Genomic DNA, 22,376 nt, shown 5'->3' on the forward strand with positions numbered 1-22,376 from the left:
TTCCTGACATCCTCCTCCGACCCCTTTCAGTGATGAGTTCCTTCAGTCCTCAGGATCCCCTTTCTCTGTATACTCTACATACAGTCACATGAGAAAACCCCACGCGGTTAGCAGTGAAATCCCAGCCCCGGCTAGTCCAGCACGGATGACCCGGCCTCGTTGGAAGTCGCTCCGATCACGGGATTTTTTTCCATCTACTGTGGATTCACACTGAAACTGATCCACGGAAAACTTGTCAAGTGGGTTTTTTTTTTGTTTGCTTTTTTTATGCCGCACTCCGGGGTCACGGGGAGAATTTCCATACAGGGAAGCCCCAATCGTGAGAGGGCCGGGGGTCTAATAAAGGGGCCGTTCAGTGGATGTATATAAGTACTATCACCTGATATGTTGCCCTGCTGTGACAACTCTGGCCATTCCATCTGGTGGTGAATCTGGAATATAATTACATATATTTTTTTTTCATACTAGAAAATTTATCGGGCCATCGATGTGGATCGCTCGGGGACAATGAACTCCTACGAGATGAGGAAAGCTCTAGAAGAAGCAGGTCGGTAACATTATAGTTCCGTTGTGTAAATCTCAGTTTTAGGCTGGATTCAGACAAACGCATATCGGCTGGGTTTTCACGCCGAGCCGATATATGTCGTCTCTCTCTGCAGGGGGGGAGGCTGGAAGAGCCGGGAGCAGTGCTCTGAGCTCCTGCCCCCTCTCCACTATTTGCAATGAGGAGAGGCGGGGCAGGGGTGGGGCTAATTCTCGGAACTTAGCTCCGCCCCACCTCCTTTCATTGCAAATAGTGCAGAAGGGCGGACAGGAGGCAGAGAGGGGGCGGGAGCTCAGTTCCTGCTCCTGGCTCTTCCAGGCTCCCCCCCCTGCAGATGAGGACACCGTATATCGGCTCGGCGTGAAAACCGAGCCGATATACGGTCGTCTGAATCCAGCCATAAAGTGTATTTTCTCTTTCCTGCAGTCTCCAGCTCTCTGTGAATGGGATGGGAAATGTTTTCATGGTTTCTCATCAGATCACGAGGCTTTATTTTACGAAGGTGGAGACTTTTACAACTGGGTTTATTGCTTGCATGGATCTAAAATAGAAAAAAAGCCAGAATTTTGCATATAATCGTGGTTAGAAGTCTCTTACCGTTTTCTGTATACAGCTCCCATGCTGACCTATGTGCATCCAGACCACAAGCACATTTTGTAGTAACTTTTTGTTATCTCTGCAGGGTTTAAGCTGGACTCCGACTTACATCAGCTGCTGGTGGCGCGTTTCGCTGATGACAATCTTTCCGTTGACTTTGATAACTTTGTGCGCTGTCTTCTGCGGTTGGAGGTCATGTTTAGTAAGTGACGGATCACCATTCACTGTATAGCCAAACAAGGTCATGTAGACCTGGCCTGTGGGTGCACCACAAATCCCAGCAGGCAGCTGGACCCCTTGTGACATAATACCGCCCATTACACGCTGACGGTTATCCGTGTTAATTACACTTTTTATCTGCAGAAATCTTCAAGCAAATAGACACAGAAGGCGCCGGCGCGGTGTCCCTCACACTGGAATCGGTGAGTAGGGTTACAGCAACTGCGTCAGCTCTGCTATGTCAGAAGAGCTGGTTTACCTGCCAATCATTAGACTGTAGAGGCAGCTTCTCAGGGATGAGCCTTTTCGGTTTAAAGGTGCAATTTATTTCCCTAAATACATGGATTTTGGGGCTGATAATCACTTTTGCAATAGGATTTATCGTATATACTCGAGTATAAGCAGAGTTTTTCAGCAATAGTCACCTCCTAGCCGGCGTCTGTGTCCCCGGCGCGATGACATCAATGAATGGCTGTGATTGGCTGGCGCTCGATCAAATCACAGCGCTTACTTACACAGCGCTGACGGCGGTGGAATTCAAAGCCGAGAAGGGAGAATTCTCAAGCAGTTTGCCACAGTGTCGGGGAGACCATCACGCCGGGGACAGACGCCGGCTGGGAGGTGAGTATTGCGTTTTTTTTAACCTACTATATACTCAGTCAATACGTTTTACCAGTTTTTTTGTGGTAAAACGTATTAACTCGGCTTATACTCGAGTATATACGGTAATTTAAAAAAAAATAAAATTTGCACCTTTTTTGTCTTCTGCAGCTTTTACATATCACTGTATAGGGAAACTGCAGGCTCAGTCTCAGTAGGGGATCCATCAGTGAGGCCGGACTCGGGGCTCAGTTTCCCTCTCCTCTCCTGCAACTTCTTATCAGCTGATCTTTGACCCTAAAGTTTCTTTGTTGTTTAGTTTTAGTTCTTCTTCTCTCTCCTCTTCTGCAAATTTTAAAAGCTCATTTTTGAACCTGAGTCCCATTTAGGCGGGTCGACAGACGACGACTGCACAAGTGCTGACGTCACCGCCAGGTCGTTGGCTGTTTAGACAGGCAGCGTTCAGCACTGGGTTGCGGGCTTTTCACTCAGCGCTTCCCATTCTATTTTGAGCGGTAATCGTTCCGTGTAAATGGCCCTTTCGCGGGGCGCCAACTAACGGCTCCTCTACCTGCTTGTGTCTCATTATTTCTGTAATATACTTGCATTAAAAATGTTGTCGCTTTGCCGTTTGAAGTGGCTGCCACTAGGGGTCTCCCTTCCAGCTTCTCTGCAATCGACTATCTGTTATTAGGGGGGGAAGTCAGGGGGTCACAGATGGAGTTCAGTAATGGCTGCCCAACTGAACCTGTGGACCAAATGAGTGAAAAGTTTGTGGGGTTGTTAAAAAAAAAAAAAAAAAGGTAACTACTGTCCAGGTGGCAACTTCAGCGCTGTCCCTCTGAGGTCCTGCAGGTGGCAGGCTCCTGTTGCCTCATAGGGGAGGCTCTGCTGAAGCCGGTGTTAAGGTTATGTCCACACAAGGCGGATATGCCACTGATTTTACGTGTATACCCTCCGCATGGAAGGGCTGCAGCATTTACAGTAGTAGCACAGTAGATAAAACGTTCTATCTGCACAATGCCAGGAAGCCCTCGTAAAGGCATTGATAGTAGTCAGGTGATGCCAGGATTAACCCTTCCATTAATAGGACTGTTTTTCTCTTTCAGTGGATGTCGTTCACAATAATGTGAGATCCGAGAAGCTGCTGCGCACGACCAACATAACCCTGAATGCCAGTAATATGCAACCATCTGCGGGACATGTATGTCATGTGACCCATAACAGCCAATCAGGTTTCAGCAGCCATTTTTTTAATATATCTGTATAATAAGAAAAAACCAAAGCGTGATTGGCTGCTGGGGGTCCCCGCTATCTGCCTATAGTCTAATTATTATGTCTTGAGTGTTAGAATTTGGTGCCTTATGAGGAGAATGTCTGAAAATCATTACAGTTAAGGTCTTATTTACACGGGCGATTTATGGCGCTGAGGAGCACGAAAAAAAACAACTTTTTTTTGCAATTGGTCTATTTACATGGAGCGAGTTTTTTTTTGCAGGGAGGCTAAGAATCGCAACAAGTCCTATTGTTCGGGTCATATCGCCCATTACTTATCCTATAGCAATCACACGCATGAAAATCCCACATTTGATGTAAGGCTGTAGGTTGTTTTTATTTTTGGGAAACTTGCCAATCCGGTATTCATCAGTTTCTTGGCCCGATATGGTGTTTGCCCGTGTAAATATAGCCTTAAAGGGGTTGTCAAGAATTACATAAAGCTTTATTTTTCATCTTCTGACCCGAAACAGCGCCACCATTGTCTGTTGGTTGTTCCCGGTACTGCACATTATCCCTATTTAAGTAAATAATCCAATCCCGGCCTTTGCACAGAAGTGGCGCTGGTTCTGGAATAACCGTACACCCCTTTTGTCTTACACGGATTGCGAAGGCGGTATACAGGACAGTAACCGCAGAGCTGTAGTGTCGTTACTAAAAACCTGTAGTCACCCGATTGCCTTCTACCAGAATGCCTTGATCACCCTCCTTACCGGATTTTCTACCTAGAAACAGGCTGCGGGAGTGAATGTATTCATATGATAGATCCACAAATGGCGCACTTTGTTCCTGAAGACCGCGAATAGCGATAACGGCTGATATTTGCCATTCATCATCTCAGTCGTAGTTTTTTTTTTTACCTAGGCTCCAATGGAGGGGGTATTGCCAACCATGGGATGTGACATGAAAGTCAGCTAGATGCAGGTCCTAACTATGGGAGTGGCTTCCATCTGTAGCTCCACCCCCAGCTTGGCTGCAGATGGCACTAAGGACTTACAGGAATGTCCTGCGCCATTCTGTTTCTCATAGAAGTCAATGGGACTTACAGAAGTAGCGCAGCGAGCTGCAGATGAGGCGGTGCTCACTAGGGGCACAGTTTCTGTTACTCCCATTGACTTCTATGAGAATAAGGCCATATTTACAAGTTGTGCCTGAGATTCTTGGGAACCTCGTCCGCGTGATGTGGGGTAGACGGCGGATTGAATATACTCTTCTTGCGCAAGACTTACATAGAAATATAACATGCTGCGATCCTTCCAGCGTGCTGCATAGCGGCGAAAGACAAACCACTCCTGTAAATACCAGGCTGTACTTCGTGCATCCCAGCCCCCCAAAGTCTGCGCAAGAACATCGACCGTATAAATACGGCTTTAGTGAAATGGTTGAGCGGGCTGCGCTACATTGTATCCGTAAGTCCCAGCCCCCCCACACAGAGCTACAGATGGGTGCGAGTCCCAGAAGAGGGTCCCCATCTACCAGACCTTTCTGGCACATTTTGTCTCTCCAACGCAAAGCCTTGTCTATTGTTTGAAAAAGCAGCGCCGACCGATTCAAAATATTCCATATTGTGCCGCATGCACCAAAACTGCAACTTTTGTATGGCGGAAAACTGGCGCAGAGAATGATCTGCCTTAGGGCTGACACCCACTGCCGATATTTTCCTTCTTGCGCTGCGAGAACACATGAAAACTCTCGCCTTGCAGTGCAAGACAGACGCCGCAATGGGACGGGGATATCACTGCAGCTGGCCCCATTGAAAAGATATAGAAATTAGCGCTGACTTCTGCCACAGCTGTGGCAGAAGTGCGGCATGCTATCCCATTGCTTTCCATGGGATCAGTGCTGCTACCAGTCCCATTGAAAGCAGTGGTTTGTAGCAAACCCTGCAATATGATTTTCGGGAAAGCGCTTGAAATATAAGCCCTTCCTTGAAAAGCATCAATAAGTGGTAAAAAAAAAAAATTACTCACCTCTCCGCCACTCAGACACATCCTCCGGCTGGCTCCCCAACACGGCTATCCAGCACTTTCAGCAGGCGGGGATTTAAAAATCCCCACCTCCTGAAAGGGCTGTGCTGATTGGCTGAGCACTCAGCCATGAATGAATAGCAAAGCACAATCTGTGATTGGCTAAGCGCTCAGCCAATCAGCACAGCCCTTTCAAGAGGCGTGGATTTTTAAATCCCCACCTACTGAAAGTGCTGGATAGCAGTGTTGGGGAGCCAGCTGGAGGACGTGTGTGAGCAGCAGATAGGTGAGTAATTTAATTTAAAAAAAAATTTTTTTACCACTTATTGATGCTTTTCAGGGAAGGGCTGCTGCTGGCCCCATTGAACAGACTTGTGATATCCCGGTGTGATCCTGGTTTTTTTCTCGCACTGTGCAAGTTTTCACTTACCCTCGCAGCGCAGTGGAGAAAAAAACGCCAGTGGGTGTCCACCCTTATTGTGCTGTTGTGATTGGAAATCCACCTGCTGAACCTTCTTAGGCGCAGGTTGCTGCTTTACACTTCAGCTCTTGTTCAGATTGGCGCCGTGTATAAACACAAGCGCAGCCGGAACATAGCGCAGTAGAACTGGATTTCCACCGCAGCAAGCACAGAATTACAAGCATCAGGAAAATGAGCCTCGATAGTGAGAACAGTCAAGCGGCGCAGCCCTCCATCCGCTTGCGCTAAATACATATAGGATTTTCCAAGGCCGTGCAATCAGGGACGACTCCTCCAGCGGTCACCAATACAGCCATCTATGCAAAACTGGAAGCGGCCATCTATATACAGTATATATATATTTATAGGACTGGAAAATGTTTTATGGGATATTTTTTTCAAATGCTTGTTAATAAAGAGATGATTAAGTTACATGGTGTCCGGCTGCTCATCTGTTACATCTAGCATACAGCTGGGGGCGCTGCAGTACCCCTTGGGAGATACTGAACAGAGCGGTGTGGAGTTCAGAATCCAAGATGGCCCTGGCCACCACACCCTGTGCTGGCCGCATCATCAGGTAAAAATGGAGACACGATCCTCCTCTAGTCGGCCCTCATCAATGAGAGAGCGGCCTGGATTCCGGCCAGTAACAGCAGTGTGGATTTTCGGTGCAGATTTCACCTCTTCAATAAGTTAGATCCAAAACAAATTTGGATTGAACAAAAGAAATAAAATCTGCATCAAAATCCATACAAAATAGTGAAGATTTGCTGTAGAAGTTTTCAGCTGCAGAAAACCCCCAGCGAATCAGCTCTATGAACGCAGCCAGAGGCCAGAAAAGCCGCAGCGGTTCCAGCAGATGGAATGTGGATGCAATTCTCAAAATCTCATCCATACACAGTAGGAAAAATCCGCACTAAATCTGTGAAAAAAGGAAGTCGGTGCAGAATTTAGATCGGCAACGCATCAATTTTAGCAGGAGATTTGGTGCAAAAAGTATGTGATGGACTTCAATGACAAGGCGTAAATCCACAGCAGATCCGCAGCAGCCGCCACAGCTCTCTTTACTTACAGAGATTCCATAAAGAAAATATGGCCTGTGTGAACACGGCTTTAGGGTGCGTTCATGCTTAACGGATTTTAGTACTAACCTGTACCACAGTCTGCACCGTTTGGTGCAATTTGCAACACATTAGCAGCAGATTCCACCTTTTCGATAAAGGGGTGAAGTTTGTTGCAAATTTTGCTGCTGCAGAAGATTTGGTGCAAACTTGCCGTGGGTTTCCTGCGTCATTTACAGCAAAGTGGATGAGGTTTTAAAAATCTTCACACGCAGCAGAGAAAAATCTGTTGGCCGTGCAGAACTTATAGCAGTGGATTACAGACATTCTGCAGCAAAACCTCCCGCCTGGACTTACCTCTAGGATACAGTACATACAGAGAACTAGTGCAGATGTTCTGCAGCAGCAATCCCCATCCAAATGCTGCAGATTTTGCTACTGATCGGCACCAAGACCCATCCCATGTGAACACAACCGTTTGGCACACTGTTGTACCCATTAGATGGGACACGGCTTGGAGAAAAGGGGAAATGCAGATTTAAAATGTGCAAACGTACATTGGGGGGGGGGGAGCAAAAACAAAGACTTTGCGGCAAATTTCATGTCATTGCCAGAAGCCGCGTCTCGCTCCCACAATAGATTTCCTTTCTGCGGATGACTGGAAAGACAATAACCAGGAAGCCAAGCTGATCATCATCCCATCCGCTTTATGTTTTACATATGACAGCGAGACATTTTATTAAAACTTGTTTTCTTCCTCTCGTTTGTGATTTCTACTCTACAAGTAAAATAAATATATAACAATGTTTTAGTAAAACTCCTAGTCTACATACACGGAGGCGGCATATCAGTCCATAGAAAATATATAGTCCGTCTTCTGAATGTGCTACAGTAATGGGGTGCAAGACGCGTCCGAGATGAGGAAACAGCGGCGAGAACACGTCATATACTGCAGAACGAGCATTAGAGCCGAGCCGGCCTCCAGGGGGCGCCACTGCTTAGGAGGCCAGGAAGTCTCATTAATATCAGGAGACGCAGAGCTGGAAAATCCATTCAAACACTTCAGTCTTAAAATTCAATTCCTTCATTTTTTTTTTTCTGGCGGCGACGACACGGAGGAATGCGGACCATCGCCTCCCGCTGTTACATTTATGCCAAACTTCTTTGTCTTGGTTTGATTCTTGGGTAGAGCTGTAAAGGATATGGGATAAAGATTACTTTGGTTATACATCATTCATGGAGGTCGTAGAAGAGCCGCAATATGACAACTGCCTCCCTTGGCAATAACTGATCAGCCATTCCATCCTCTATGGGAAACCTGCCCTGGATGGAGGCAGAACAAACACTCAGCACGCAGAATTTTGCTTCCAGCCAAACCCCAAAGAATCTACATGGGAATCTGCTGGGAGTAGTACTCACCCCGAGGAGATTACGTGGGACGTATCCTTCCTTGTCCTGAAAGCGGGCCCACCACCAGTCAGTTTCATTTTCGTCCTCCCTGTGCAGAACAGTCATGCAGTCCCCTTCCTTCAGAGACAGCTCGTCATCACCGTCCGCCTCGTAATCCCATAAAGCGTAGATGACGCCACGGTTCATGATGCCCATCTTCTCCTGGACACCTGTATACACAAAGGAGCCAAAGTCAGTGCTACAAGAATATAACTACTATAATACTGCCCCCTATGTACAAGAATATAACTACTATAATACTGCCCCCTATGTACAAGAATATAACTACTATAATACTGCCCCTATGTACAAGAATATAACTACTATAATACTGCCCCTTATGTACAAGAATATAACTACTATAATACTGCCTCCTATGTACAAGAATATAACTACTATAATACTGCCCCCCTATGTACAAGAATATAACTACTATAATACTGCCCCCTATGTACAAGAATATAACTACTATAATACTGCCCCCTATGTACAAGAATATAACTACTATAATACTGCCCCCTATGTACAAGAATATAACTACTATAATACTGCCCCCTATGTACAAGAATATAACTACTATAATACTGCCCCCTATGTACAAGAATATAACTACTATAATACTGCCCCCTATGTACAACAATATAACTACTATAATACTGCTCCTATGTACAAGAATATAACTACTATAATACTGCCCCCTATGTACAAGAATATAACTACTATAATACTGCCCCCTATGTACAAGAATATAACTACTATAATTCTGCCCCCTATGTACAAGAATATAACTACTATAATACTGCTCCTATGTACAAGAATATAACTATAATACTGCCCCCTATGTACAAGAATATAACTACTATAATACTGCCCCCTATGTACAAGAATATAACTACTATAATACTGCCCCCTATGTACAAGAATATAACTACTATAATACTGCTCCCTATGTACAAGAATATAACTACTATAATACTGCCTCCTATGTACAAGGATATAACTACTATAATACTGCCCCTTATGTACAAGAATATAACTACTATAATACTGCCCCTATGTACAAGACTATAACTACTATAATACTGCCCCCTATGTACAATATAACTACTATAATACTGCCCCCTATGTACAAGAATATAACTACTATAATACTGCCCCTATGTACAAGGATATAACTACTATAATACTGCCCCTATGTACAAGACTATAACTACTATAATACTGCCCCCTATGTACAATATAACTACTATAATACTGCTCCCTATGTACAAGAATATAACTACTATAATACTGCCTCCTATGTACAAGGATATAACTACTATAATACTGCCCCTATGTACAAGAATATAACTACTATAATACTGCCCCCTATGTACAAGAATATAACTACTATAATACTGCTCCTATGTACAAGAATATAACTACTATAATACTGCCCCCTATGTACAAGAATATAACTACTATAATACTGCCCCCTATGTACAAGAATATAACTACTATAATACTGCTCCCTATGTACAAGAATATAACTACTATAATACTGCCTCCTATGTACAAGGATATAACTACTATAATACTGCCTCCTATGTACAAGGATATAACTACTATAATACTGCCTCCTATGTACAAGGATATAACTACTATAATACTGCCCCCTATGTACAAGAATATAACTACTATAATACTGCCCCCTATGTACAAGAATATAACTACTATAATACTGCCCCCTATGTACAAGAATATAACTACTATAATACTGCCCCCTATGTACAAGAATATAACTACTATAATACTGCCCCCTATGTACAAGAATATAACTAGTATAATACTGCCCCCTATGTACAAGAATATAACTACTATAATACTGCCCCCTATATACAAGAATATAACTACTATAATACTGCCCCCTATAACTACTATTACTTCCCTCTCCTTATATAATCACACAGGAGTTTCTTGTCCTCGCCTTAAGCCTACTTTGGGATTAGCCGGGGGGCGGAGTGCTGGCACTGGGCAGCTCGGCTTTAGGCTTTGTGTGTAGTTACCGCTCTGGATGTAGGATTTTCAGCTCCTGTACATCACAGATGGGACATCCTGGTTGATCCTCTGTAACTCTCGGAGCGGCGCTGGAGTTGGGGCCACAGCAATGTTGTCACATATCACAGTCTACAGCATTGTGCCCTGTGTGAGCACAACGTGGCAGTGTCGTCCTGCCCTATACCATCCTGCATGCCCTGGTGGCTAGTGGGTCAGACTGCGGCCATCACCCGCACCTCGCAGATCCAACCACAAAGGGTAAATACAAGTTCAGTAATCTAATCGGCACGCAAAGGATTATTTTCTCAGCCTGCAGCGGTGTGAGAAGTGGAGACCTATAATCTGCCACATTCCAGGCCTTCACGGTAATCCGCCTACAGCAGCGCTAATATATCACCGCCAGCCAGGAGAAAGCGCCAGCCCCCAACCTGCCTCACATGGAGCCGGACGCCTCGGGCCATAATTACCCTTAAAGCTTAATCAAGTGTTCTGTCACTTTCTCCTACATTTGGTGTTTCTATTCTTCACCATTGGCTTGCTGTCAGTGAGTGGAACATGTTACCCCGTCCAGACTTGTCCTGTGGGAATTATTGTACATGATCCCCAAAATGAGAAAACCATGGCTGCTATATATTATGAAAACAGCGCTACTCCTGTCCATTGGTTGTGTCTGGTATTGCAGCTTGGTTCCACTGAAGTAAATGCAATACCACACACAACCTGTGGACAGGTGTGGCGCTGTTCCTGGAAGGCAACAGCCTTCTTTTTCGAAGTGTACTACTGCACTAATAAGGTCGATTTATACAAGCAGACGGTTGAGCACATTTACATGAACGCTCGTTTGCCCAATCATCGAGCCATGTGCAGCGGCACTCATTTAGGTCACATCACACGCCCGTGCCGGATTCTGGCGGAGAGATCTGTGCCGGCCAGTGACCCCCGCGTACCTGTCTCAGATGCACTGTGGATGTGCAGACTGGCGGCCGATGCACGTGCGCAGAGCTGAGAATGACACGGATCCACAGCGATTTTGAAATTGACATTTTGGAATTGCTGCGGGACGGACATGTTCCATTCACTACAAGGGAAGCCGTCTGTGCGAGAGTCCCACAAAAATAGAGCATGCTGCGACTCTTCCTCCGCAAGCGATTCTTGCTCTTGGGCGTGGGAGAATCATTTTTAATTGCATGCTATGGATGGACATTGCTGCGGAATTCATGGCGGGCGTCTGTCAGTGCGTTAGGCCAAACGGTCATTTGCTGACTGATAGCATCAAATCCTTCTTGGCTGCATGTAACCCTGTGTGAACAGGGCACGGGGCCCGCCGACGGCGCAGGCGCGGGGCCCGCCGACGGCGCAGGCGCGAGGGACGGGGCCGCCGACGGCGCAAGCATTCACTTTAAATTGGACTGCTGGAGATAGTCGAGCTTTTGTACTCTGCCATTAACATCAGCCCTATTGGGTGAGTGATGGGAGCCCCAAATTAGGACAACACAGAACCCCTTTCTTCGGATGGGAAGTGGTCTCAACAGTGAAATCCCCACTGATCAAACGTTATCACCTGTCCTATAGTTGGGTTGCACCAGAATTACTACTTATCACCTAAGTATCGAGGGGGTCCACATACAGCAGTGCATGTCTGGTACTTACCGTACAGGAACTGGGAGCACTGGCTGTACCCCTCCTCCATCTCCTCACACTTGTCCGCTGCTGTCTGATGGTCGCTGTAGGTCATGGCGAACACGGCAGCTCCGGATTCCACGAGGAACTTACACACCTGTACGTTGTTACACGATGCAGCGCAGTGCAGCGGGGTCCTGAGCGACACAAAAGGGGAGAACTCTAGAAAACCCCACACTCATCTTAATAACTAACCCAGCCCCCTTCTTTGTCGCGGCCGTCGCCATAACCAATGGTCAGCTCCCTGGAGAGGCCGTACCACATGACACGGATGTCGGAACCGGGCTGGTAGGAGATATCCCAGCACTGAAGGTCCATGGACGGAGTCTGCTCCCCATAACAACCACTTCCACTCTTTTGGACAGGGTCCTACACATGGAGGGAAAAGGGTCGCGGCAAATCCCATCTCTGGGCGTTCCCTCGCATTGCCCATTTTTTTCAATGGGGCTAGCAACGCATCGCGTGGCGTGCGATGTGCATGCGAACTGCGATGCAATGCGAGGCTTACCATGGGAAGAAGCCATAATGGAGGATCGCTACTTCCCTTAAGTGATCTGAAACATTTTTAAAAGCTTTGTGGGGACATGGCAAGTTGGCGGGCGCGACATCAGGCAGAGGTTCACCGCCCAATATCACACTCGCCTGCTTGCTGTCATTTAGTAAGAACCTTCATTGCTCTTCACATCCTGGTCATGTGATGGTGTGCGGATTACCACAGCTGTAACCTCCATGTCCATCACATGACCCGGATGATTGTTTGACCTCCACACTATCCCGGTAACCCCGTGGACGTACCAGCCGTCGCTGTCGGCCGCATTTACATTCACTCCGAACTGTACGAGGAACTTGACGATCTCGGTGTGACCGGCACACACGGCATTGTGGAGGGCCGTGATCCCCTCATCGTTGGGCTGACTGGGATCTTCCACCTGCGGATGAAGAGGGAGGAAATACAGCATTACTGCTCCAGTCACTGCTAAAGCTGCAAGCAGGATTTACAGCCACGTTCATTAACCATTGACACAAGTGTGCGAGCAAGCGGGATACTAATGAGGAAAAGGGAACAAGCAGCCGCTTCCTGGAGAAATGTTCACTGCGGGCTCTGAGCACCTCTGCGCCATTTCTTGTATGTGTAACGCTGTGATACAGCCAGCACTCCCTTCACGCTGATCACACATAGGCCGCCTACAGACGGGCGGGTCGGATCCAGCGGCGAGAATTCTCGCCGCGGGACCTGACCCAAGCGCCTGCAGGGACCAGCGCGTACTCACCCGCGCCCGCCGGCTCCGGGTGTTTGATGTGCCGGCTTGCCGGGCAGTGGGCGCATGCGCAGACCTGAGGTGGCGGCTGGTGAGTGACATTTCTGTGCGAGGCTCTGCGAGCCCCGCACAGAAATAGAGCATGCCGCGATTTGTTTGCCGCGCAATATTTCGCGCGGCCAAATCGTGGCGGTCTGCATAGGATTGCGTTTGTTAACGCAATTCTATGCAGGCTTCCAGCAGCGGAAATTCCGCAGGAAATCCCACCGCGGAATTTCCGCTCGTGTGCAGGCGGCCATACTCTGCCAGCGCTCCCTTCACACTGACCACACATGCTCGCCAGCGCTCCCTTCACACGGACATCACTACAGGGGAAGAAGGGACCCCCATAGAGGCAGGCAAAGTGGGACATGCGAGTCCTGTTTTGCAGATTGGCAGGGGTCTCCGTGATCAGATCCCCCACCAATCAGCAAGTTATCCCCTATCCTCTCAATTGGCGATAACTTGCAATTGAGGTACAACCCCTTTAAGACCGGCGTCGTTTGAGACGCAAACCTTAAAATGAGCCCCAGAGTTGTGAGCTGTACCCAATGTGTGAAGGGGCACATCGCCGTCTGTCCATGCTCCGAGAAAGAAATCTACGCAAACTAAGAGCTTCTTGCATAAATTATACTTAAACCTGTTGGATGGCCACACCCCTTCTGGTAAGCCACACCCCGTTTTTTTCTAAAACTGGGGAAATTTAAAGAATGCCCCAATATTCTTGCGGAAGGCTTGTGCCAAAGGTTGCCCTTTCCCCCCATTGTTTATGCAATTAGTGGTGACTCCATACAGTACATTATTACAGTTCCGCATTCGCCACAATACATGCAGTTCGTTCCTCCGGCAGGCGGTCCGGCTCCGCACTAGGACAGCTCCAAAGGCGAAGAACGAAACATGTAAGAAACCTTCAGAATCCGACCACTTACTTCATAGATTATTCTCTGGACAAGGTCGAACTCTCCTTCCAAGGAGGAGTCTAGAAGCAGAGCGAGGGGGTTGAACCGCACCCTCATCCCGTGGCTGATCCTCTCCGAGCCGTTCTTCCGCAGGTTCGTTCTTTTACCCTACAATTAACAAAAGTCACGTGTGAATGTACGGAGACACCGACAGCCGGGCCCTAAAGCCTGCACTCCCTTACTGCCATCCGAAGGCATGTAAAGGGGTACATCCCCCACTCCACAGGGCACCGACAGCCGGGCCCTAAAGCCTGCATCCCTTACTGCCATCCGAAGGTATGTAAAGGGGTATATCCCCCCACTATACAGGGCACCGACAGCTGGGCCCTAAAGCCTGCACTCCCTTACTGCCATCCGAAGGCATGTAAAGGGGTACATCCCCCACTCCACAGGGCACCGACAGCCGGGCCCTAAAGCCTGCACTCCCTTACTGCCATCTGAAGGTATGTAAAGGGGTACATCCCTCACTCCACAGGGCACCGACAGCTGGGCCCTAAAGCCTGCATCCCTTACTGCTAGCCGAAGGTATGTAAAGGGGTACATCCCCCACTCCACAGGGCACCGACAGCTGGGCCCTAAAGCCTGCATCCCTTACTGCTAGCCGAAGGTATGTAAAGGGGTACATCCCCCACTCCACAGGGCACCGACAGCCGGGCCCTAAAGCCTGCACTCCCTTACTGCCATCCGAAGGCATGTAAAGGGGTATATCCCCCACTCCACAGGACACCGACAGCCGGGCCCTAAAGCCTGCACTCCCTTACTGCCATCTGAAGGTATGTAAAGGGGTACATCCCCCCACTATACAGGACACCGACAGCCGGGCCCTAAAGCCTGCACTCCCTTACTGCCATCTGAAGGTATGTAAAGGGGTATATCCCCCACTCCACAGGGCACCGACAGCCGGGCCCTAAAGCCTGCACTCCCTTACTGCCATCTGAAGGTATGTAAAGGGGTACATCCCCCACTCCACAGGGCACCGACAGCCGGGCATAAAGCCTGCATCCCTTACTGCCATCCGAAGGTATGTAAAGGGGTACATCCCTCACTCCACAGGGCACCGACAGCTGGGCCCTAAAGCCTGCATCCCTTACTGCTAGCCGAAGGTATGTAAAGGGGTACATCCCCCACTCCACAGGGCACCGACAGCCGGGCCCTAAAGCCTGCATCCCTTACTGCTAGCCGAAGGTATGTAAAGGGGTATATCCCCCACTCCACAGGGCACCGACAGCCGGGCCCTAAAGCCTGCACTCCCTTACTGCCATCTGAAGGTATGTAAGAGGGTACATCCCCCACTCCACAGGGCACCGACAGCCGGGCATAAAGCCTGCATCCCTTACTGCCATCCGAAGGTATGTAAAGGGGTACATCCCTCACTCCACAGGGCACCGACAGCCGGGCCCTAAAGCCTGCACTCCCTTACTGCCATCCGAAGGTATGTAAAGGGGTACATCCCCCACTCCACAGGGCACCGACAGCCGGGCCCTAAAGCCTGCACTCCCTTACTGCTAGCCGAAGGTATGTAAAGGGGTATATCCCCCACTCCACAGGGCACCGACAGCCGGGCCCTAAAGCCTGCACTCCCTTACTGCCATCTGAAGGTATGTAAAGGGGTACATCCCCCACTCCACAGGGCACCGACAGCCGGGCCCTAAAGCTTGCATCCCTTACTGCCATCCAAAGGTATGTAAAGGGGTACATCCCCCACTCCACAGGGCACCGACAGCCGGCCCTAAAGCCTGCACTCCCTTACTGCCATCTGAAGGTATGTAAGAGGGTACATCCCTCACTCCACAGGACACCGACAGCCGGGCCCTAAAGCCTGCACTCCCTTACTGCCATCTGAAGGTATGTAAGAGGGTACATCCCTCACTCCACAGGACACCGACAGCTGGGCCCTAAAGCCTGCACTCCCTTACTGCCATCTGAAGGTATGTAAAGGGGTACATCCCCCACTCCACAGGGCACCGACAGCCGGCCCTAAAGCCTGCACTCCCTTACTGCCATCTGAAGGTATGTAAGAGGGTACATCCCTCACTCCACAGGACACCGACAGCCGGGCCCTAAAGCCTGCACTCCCTTACTGCCATCTGAAGGTATGTAAGAGGGTACATCCCTCACTCCACAGGGCACCGACAGCCGGGCCCTAAAGCTTGCATCCCTTACTGCCATCCGAAGGCATGTAAAGGGGTACATCCCCCACTCCACAGGGCACCGACAGCCGGGCCCTAAAGCCTGCACTCCCTTACTGCCATCCGAAGGTATGTAAAGGGGTACATCCCCCACTCCACAGGGCACCGACAGCCGGGCCCTAAAGCCTGCACTCCCTTACTGCCATCTGAAGGTATGTAAGAGGGTACATCCCTCACTCCACAGGACACCGACAGCTGGGCCCTAAAGCCTGCACTCCCTTACTGCCATCTGAAGGTATGTAAGAGGGTACATCCCTCACTCCACAGGGCACCGACAGCCGGGCCCTAAAGCTTGCATCCCTTACTGCCATCCGAAGGTATGTAAAGGGGTACATCCCCCACTCCACAGGGCACCGACAGCTGGGCCCTAAAGCTTGCATCCCTTACTGCCATCCAAAGGTATGTAAAGGGGTACATCCCCCACTCCACAGGGCACCGACAGTCGGGCCCTAAAGCCTGCACTCCCTTACTGCCATCTGAAGGTATGTAAGAGGGTACATCCCTCACTCCACAGGGCACCGACAGCCGGGCCCTAAAGCCTGCACTCCCTTACTGCCATCCGAAGGTATGTAAAGGGGTACATCCCCCACTCCACAGGGCACCGACAGCCGGGCCCTAAAGCCTGCACTCCCTTACTGCCATCTGAAGGTATGTAAGAGGGTACATCCCTCACTCCACAGGACACCGACAGCCGGGCCCTAAAGCTTGCATCCCTTACTGCCATCTGAAGGTATGTAAAGGGGTACATCCCCCACTCCACAGGGCACCGACAGCCGGGCCCTAAAGCCTGCACTCCCTTACTGCCATCTGAAGGTATGTAAGAGGGTACATCCCTCACTCCACAGGGCACCGACAGCCGGGCCCTAAAGCTTGCATCCCTTACTGCCATCCGAAGGTATGTAAAGGGGTACATCCCCCACTCCACAGGGCACCGACAGCTGGGCCCTAAAGCTTGCATCCCTTACTGCCATCCAAAGGTATGTAAAGGGGTACATCCCCCACTCCACAGGGCACCGACAGCCGGCCCTAAAGCCTGCACTCCCTTACTGCCATCTGAAGGTATGTAAGAGGGTACATCCCTCACTCCACAGGACACCGACAGCCGGGCCCTAAAGCCTGCACTCCCTTACTGCCATCCGAGGGTATGTAAGAGGGTACATCCCTCACTCCACAGGGCACCGACAGCCGGGCCCTAAAGCCTGCACTCCCTTACTGCCATCCGAAGGCATGTAAAGGGGTATATCCCCCCACTATACAGGACACCGACAGCTGGGCCCTAAAGCCTGCACTCCCTTACTGCCATCTGAAGGTATGTAAGAGGGTACATCCCTCACTCCACAGGGCACGCCATAAACACCTGATCGCTGCAGGTCCCACCTCTAGAATCCGGTGCCATCACTCCGATGCCAAAAATGACTGCAGCAATCACGTGCCATTTATCGCTCCAACGACTATTAAGCCAAACCCTAGCCTCAGCGGGCATTTGTGCATGACCTGTCCGTGACTGCTGAGGCCAGTGATTGGCTGAGAGATGAACGGCACATGACCAAATCCGTCCCTTCTGCAATCGGACCAGTGGGGGCTAAAGTGTTGGCAGGGAAGGCCACTGGACAGGCAAATATGGCCTTTTTTTATTTTACACCATTAACTGCCGCCTTTATTTATTTATTTTTAATGTTGGCAAACCCCTTTAAGAATGGAGGTCCAGTCAGAGACTAAATGGACAGGTGGCATGACTCCATTCACTTCTTGGGGAGTCACAGAAACGGCTGAGCAGGAGTGTATATGCGATGCAACTAACCCTTTACTATGGATTACAAAACGGACAAAAGCGAGCTTGACTGCAGGATCAGACTACACAGGGCTTTTTTTGTGGTCTGTTACCATGGAAACACATAGACCTGCATAGGAGCTGTATACAAAAAAGGGGGCTTTTGTATGCATTTGATCTATCAATACAGCAAAATATAGGTTTGCTCTGACCGTTCATGAAGTGTCATTCGAACTACAGTCATGTGATCTCAACACGTCACTTTAGCAGCAACTTTACCTCTTTAAAAGTGACTGGAGGACATAAGCCAATTACCACAGACAGTGCCGTTCTTTTGAGGTCACCTATGACTACCGAAGAAGGGGAGGACCACCAACTGTGGCCAATCAGAAGTCGGCTGTTATAGGTAGTATGATTGCTTGCTATATATAATATATACGGTGATTGTAAGGCATCGGGTACTTACTGGAGGAAGAGAGAACTGCACGGTGATCTCTGGGGGGCTCAGATTACTGGTGTCCTCAGCTACATTATCCTGGTCTCCGGCGGTGGGATATGGAGGTGGGGGATAAGGAGGATACTCCTCCACGTAGGTATCAGGGGGTTGCGGCAGCTCTGGCTCAAGTTCCGTTTCCACAGCGGTAGGTGGGATACCCTCGAAGGGAATGCCCTCCGGTATACTATCTGGGCCCAGCTGTGGTGAAGTCATCTCAATGTCCTCAGCAAACAAGTCTCCTGGCTCCTCAAGGGAGACGACGTCCATAACGTGTAGAGTTGAAGATGTATCTGAGGAGACTTCGGTGTCTATGTCCGCACATACCGGGGCACCTTCTGCAGAATTCTCTGAGATGGAGGTGACCGTAGTCTGTTTAGGGGCGGAGATAGTCTCCATGGCGGCCAGAGTAGTCCTCTGGTACAGGAGCTTCTGTATATTTGGTCCGTTAGGTCCTTCGGGCTCAGTGATGGAGCTCCGTTTTTTGAGAGGTCGGGGAGCGTTGTAAAGCTTCTTTCTGAGAGCCTCCAAGTCGGCGTCGCTCTGGTTCCGGTAAGGATTCGTTAGAAAGGGGAGGAGTTTGGTTGGACTCAGCGGACGAGGAATTCGTTCAGTCTCCTGGTTCTCACTGCCAGATGCTGGAAGTTCAGCCTCAGGTTCCGGACTGCCGGATTTACCATCTACCAGGGTGCCATCTATGGAAAGGTTACCGTTCTGCTGGCTCTGAGCTCCTCCACCAATCACTGGTTTACCGTAAACTGCAAATAAACAGATAAATTAGCCAAGCTATAACTTGGCAGATTATTGACTCCATGTAATGCCCAATTCCACCTGCGGAGGCGCTGTAGAAGAAATGAACATTTGATGCTTGGCTGCCCTGAAGGTTACAGGCAATCACCAGTGATCCCAACAGAGAAATCCTGTGATCATCCTGTTTTTGTATTAAATTAATCATTAAATTCAATGCTATTAAAGGCTCTAGAACTGCTTGCTGTCAGTGGACAGAAAACATTACAGTCTTATTCCAACCAACAGATAAAGAACTGGTTAACGAGTACAGATTTTCTGCCTTTGGATGTAATCAGTTAAAGGGGACCAAAATATTGACGACCAATCCTCATGATGAGTTATCAAGTACCAGATCGGTGAGGGTCCACCAACCAGGACCCCCATCAGCTGTTTGAAGAGGCCGTTACCCTCAGGTGATTGCCATGGTCTCTTCTCAGGCCAGTGATGTCATGATCATTAGTCACGCGGCCCAAGTGCAGCTCAGTCTCAATCAAGTGAATGGAATTGAGCTGCAATACCAAATACGACCACTAAGAAATGAACAGCACTACGCCTGGTAGGCAGTTAAACGGCCGCGGTGCTCACCTGAGCACTGTGCGCTTTCCAGACAGCTGATTGGCAGGTGTCCCGTGTGGCAGACTCCACATTAATAGCATACTGATGACCTAACCTGAGGACAGATCACCAATATTAGAGTCCTGGAAAACCCCTTTTATGGTTCTAGTCACTAAAAGTAAGACATGATCTTGAAAACAGTCAGGAATGAAAACAAAGTATATTAAAAAGTTTCAGAACTTTTCATGATTCTTGTAATAAAGTTTTCTCTAAAAACAAAAAAGACCAGCAAAAGTACGGACTTACCGCTGGGATAATGTGGGCGGGTGTGGGCTCGGCTGAGGGCGCCCTGCACGCTGTAGTTTTTCCCGGGTTTCTGATGCTGGGTGTACATAGAATAGATGGAACTAGCGGCCACCATCTGAGGCTTGCGGAATGGCGGAGGAGGAGGCTCTTTTACCGGCTGGGGTGTAAATGGACGCACAGCCACTGCGGGTGGAGTCTCTACCTTGGCAGGAGGAGGGGTTTCCTGGTTAGGAGGCGCAGGGGGTCTCTGTTGAGGGGCTCCTTTTTGCTTGCCTGCTGCAGGCGTCTTACTTGAGACCACTTCAGTGTTTGATTCGGTGGGAGATGGCGGTGGAGCGGCTTGACCATAATAAGGCAGGTTTATCTGTTTCGGTTTGGAGGGCACCGGCGGTGGCACCTTTGCCACGTTCCTATTAGCAGCCTGCAGGTGGATAGAAATGAAGGCAAAACAGCAGTGAGGAAAAACAGGCATGACGTAGAACCCATACGCTGTTTTCTTCAGGCGCAAATACTTAAAGGAGTTAATGGAGTTGCAGCACACCTGACTGATGAGGCCCCATAGAACACGAGAACAGGGGTCCTGAAAGTCCCTGTAGGATTAGAGAGTTGGGCAGGTGTGGGCACTGCCGCTCCATCTCTATGGGACTGCTAGAGATAAGAGTACAACTCTGACAGTCCCATAGAGATGAATGGAGCAGCAGGAGTTCACGTGCTCAACCGCTGCGCCATTCATACAAGGGGACTTGCAGACCCTCGTTCTCATGATCTGCAGAGGGTCTCAGCAAATCAGATGCCGGACAGATGATAACTTGTTTCGGTGGAACCACCCCTTTAATCCCTTAAGGACCAATCACATTTGTGTATATCATAAGTTTGCAGGGCAAGTATGAAGCAGGCATGGAAGCTGAACCGCCTTTTTGCCAGGCAGATATCAGCCATTTCATATGGCTAACAGCAATGGCTGCGATCCGGTTGCAGCCACTGTGCCTAAGCGGAGCTCTGTCATTGGCTGCAGCAGCCTGTAAATGTGACGTCAGGTGGGGGGGGGGGGGATTTTTATCTAAAAAAATAAGATCTCTGAATCCTCACCTCTCCGTGGGTCGTGTCTGGTATTGCAGCTCAGTCTATTAAAGTGAATGGTGTTGAGTGGCCACATGACACACCACCTGTACACGGGTGTAGTGCTATTTTTGGAAGAAAGTAGACATGTTTTTTCTAGTCCTGTGCCCCTTTAAGGGATTGTTCGTACTTCCCATACTGCATAGCTTGTGCCATAAAAGCGGATTAAATAGGTTTTCCCATTACAACAACTAGGATAAGCCATCCCTTCCGGACCAGTTGTGATCACCCCACTGAGGCCCCAATAATCCCAAGAATGAAGGGGCTGCAGCACAGATTTCCCTGCATTGCTCCCGTTCACCCGCTGCGCATGGAGCTGCATCAACTCTCCATACAGATGGCTAAAGGGTACTTTTACACGGAAAGGTTATAGATTAGATGGTCACGATCCAGCCAGAAGCTGAAGATAATCGCTCAGTGTAAATGCTGCCGCGACTGGACAACGAATGAGACGTCTTTCACTTCTCGCTCCTTGTCCGGTTGCTGTGCTGCAGAAAACTGTACGATCTATCAATCTATGTACCTGTGAATGGAGGCGGCTGCTGGAACCATCTCCGGGCTCCGCCTCCATTTGGTCAGCGATGCTCGTTCCGGTGTAAAAGCAGAGGAACGATTATCACTGGGACCGGCAGATCGTCCCGTGTACAAGCACCTTAAAGGGGTTGTCCCGCGCCGAAACAGGTTTTTTTTTTTCTTTCAATAGCCCCCCCGTTCGGCGCGAGACAAACCCGATGCAGGGATAAAAAAAAACAAAAAAACCGGGTAGTACTTACCCGAATCCCCGCACTCCGGTGACTTCTTACTTACCTTGTGAAGATGGCCGCCGGGATCTTCACCCTCGGTGGACCGCAGGTCTTCTGTGCGTTCCATTGCCGATTCCAGCCTCCTGATTGGCTGGAATCGGCACACGTGACGGGGCAGAGCTACAAGGAGCAGCTTTCCAGCACGAGCGCCCCATTCAACACAGAGAAGACCGGACTGCGCAAGCGCGTCTAATCGGGAGATTAG

At 49.2% G+C, this 22,376-nt stretch overlaps 2 protein-coding genes across 4 annotated transcripts in view; one reads left to right on the forward strand and one right to left on the reverse strand.

The window, feature by feature from the left end:
* CAPN2 (calpain 2) overlaps window positions 1-4,063 on the forward strand; it is a 51,916-nt gene extending 47,853 nt beyond the window's left edge. The window contains exons 18-21 of the mRNA XM_066595150.1: window positions 469-547; window positions 1,227-1,343; window positions 1,505-1,563; window positions 3,070-4,063. Coding sequence (XP_066451247.1) covers window positions 469-547; window positions 1,227-1,343; window positions 1,505-1,563; window positions 3,070-3,093 — 279 coding nt within the window. The 3' untranslated portion in view covers window positions 3,094-4,063. The remainder of the gene's footprint in view (window positions 1-468; window positions 548-1,226; window positions 1,344-1,504; window positions 1,564-3,069) is intronic.
* A 3,347-nt stretch (window positions 4,064-7,410) lies between these two features.
* TP53BP2 (tumor protein p53 binding protein 2) overlaps window positions 7,411-22,376 on the reverse strand; it is a 79,208-nt gene continuing 64,242 nt past the window's right edge. For all 3 annotated transcript variants that reach the window (XM_066595152.1, XM_066595154.1, XM_066595151.1), the window contains exons 13-19: window positions 20,250-20,670; window positions 18,573-19,357; window positions 14,117-14,254; window positions 12,685-12,818; window positions 11,860-12,026; window positions 8,143-8,342; window positions 7,411-7,914 (exon numbers count right to left, since the gene is read on the reverse strand). In XM_066595152.1, coding sequence (XP_066451249.1) covers window positions 7,873-7,914; window positions 8,143-8,342; window positions 11,860-12,026; window positions 12,685-12,818; window positions 14,117-14,254; window positions 18,573-19,357; window positions 20,250-20,670 — 1,887 coding nt within the window. In that variant the 3' untranslated portion in view covers window positions 7,411-7,872. The remainder of the gene's footprint in view (window positions 7,915-8,142; window positions 8,343-11,859; window positions 12,027-12,684; window positions 12,819-14,116; window positions 14,255-18,572; window positions 19,358-20,249; window positions 20,671-22,376) is intronic.

The sequence above is a fragment of the Eleutherodactylus coqui genome, chromosome 3 (assembly GCF_035609145.1).
Source record: "Eleutherodactylus coqui strain aEleCoq1 chromosome 3, aEleCoq1.hap1, whole genome shotgun sequence".
Taxonomy (NCBI): Eukaryota; Metazoa; Chordata; class Amphibia; order Anura; family Eleutherodactylidae; genus Eleutherodactylus; species Eleutherodactylus coqui.